Source organism: Phaethon lepturus, unplaced genomic scaffold (assembly GCF_000687285.1).
Source record: "Phaethon lepturus isolate BGI_N335 unplaced genomic scaffold, ASM68728v1 scaffold32287, whole genome shotgun sequence".
Taxonomy (NCBI): Eukaryota; Metazoa; Chordata; class Aves; order Phaethontiformes; family Phaethontidae; genus Phaethon; species Phaethon lepturus.
Window position 1 is genome coordinate 16,419 of NW_010554561.1, and position 1,130 is coordinate 17,548.

At 44.6% G+C, this 1,130-nt stretch overlaps 1 protein-coding gene across 1 annotated transcript in view; it reads right to left on the reverse strand.

Moving 5' to 3' along the window:
• The window catches only part of LOC104624513 (zinc finger CCCH domain-containing protein 13-like), a gene marked incomplete at its 5' end in the record, with an annotated part of 12,817 nt that overhangs the window by 11,097 nt on the left and 590 nt on the right, over positions 1-1,130 (reverse strand). Inside the window, 1 exon segment of the mRNA XM_010291900.1 lies at positions 179-1,130. This exon segment is cut by the window's right edge and continues 101 nt beyond it. Coding sequence (XP_010290202.1) covers positions 179-1,130 — 952 coding nt within the window.

The following is a 1,130-nucleotide window of genomic DNA, read 5'->3' on the forward strand; positions in this document are numbered from 1 at the left end:
AGTAACACTTGCAGGAATCTTAATTCACTCTAGTTTTACAGTGAATAGCAGAGAGCACCTCCCTCTCCCTTCACACTAATTACAAATGAAAAGTGTACATAGCCATGCAAGAATGATTCGGGATTTGTACCATTTATACAGAACAATAGGTCAGTCTTACTAAAATGTATCTTGTTACCTGAAGATGTGCTGCGACTGGGTTCCCCTCGTTTCAACTGGTCAATTCTGGACTTCCGTTCCCCAGTGATTTCTAAGCTTTTCTTCTCTCTATCCCTGTCCCTATCCCTGTCCCTGTCTCTAGAGCTACTGTGCAGCATCCTCTTCCGTCCAGTCTGGTCATCTCCACTGCGATGAGCTGACTCATTGGAAGGGGATCTAAGTCTGCTTGAGGCATGGCTCCGATTGCTACCAAGGCTACTGCTGCGCTTCTGATCCACAGGTTTACGGTGTGGTCCATCATCTATAGTAACATGAGGGGCTTCCACCTTTTCACCCCTCATCCTGTGACTTTTTCTATGGGAGTCTTCAGTGCTTCTTTCTGGAACAACAATGTCACCGCGTTCAGGAACATCTTCATCTGACCAGTCACTAAATGTTGTATCTTCTCTTTTTGGGGGCACTTCTGCCACAACTTTCTCAGGTGGTGCTTCAACCAATTCTTCTTTTGTTACAGGAGGGGTTCTTGGGCCTTTCTTCTTTTTATGATGTGGAACAATTTCTTCATCAGAAACTTCAGAATCACCCTTGGACCTCTTCCGCTTTTTCTCTACATTCTTCTTTTTTTGACCTTTCTTGGGTGAGAATACCTGGCTTTCCTCAGTTGTTGATTCATTAGCATACCTTTCCACCCCACTGTCATCATCTTTCTTCTTCTTTGTGGCCTTTTTCTGTACTTTAGACTTCTTCTTGCTGTCATCATGCATTCTATCAGAAGCATCTCTTTCTTCAGAGGGACGGCGTCCAAGATTTTCCTGAACCCTGGACCGGGAGCCTTCTGAAACATCTGATTGCTCTCTTTGCTTATCTGCTGAAGAAACTCTCTCTTTAAACTCTGGTTCTTCATAACGCCGGGAACTTTCCTTTCTGTCCGATTTTCGCTCCTCTTCTTTCCAGCGACTCTGACGCTCTTA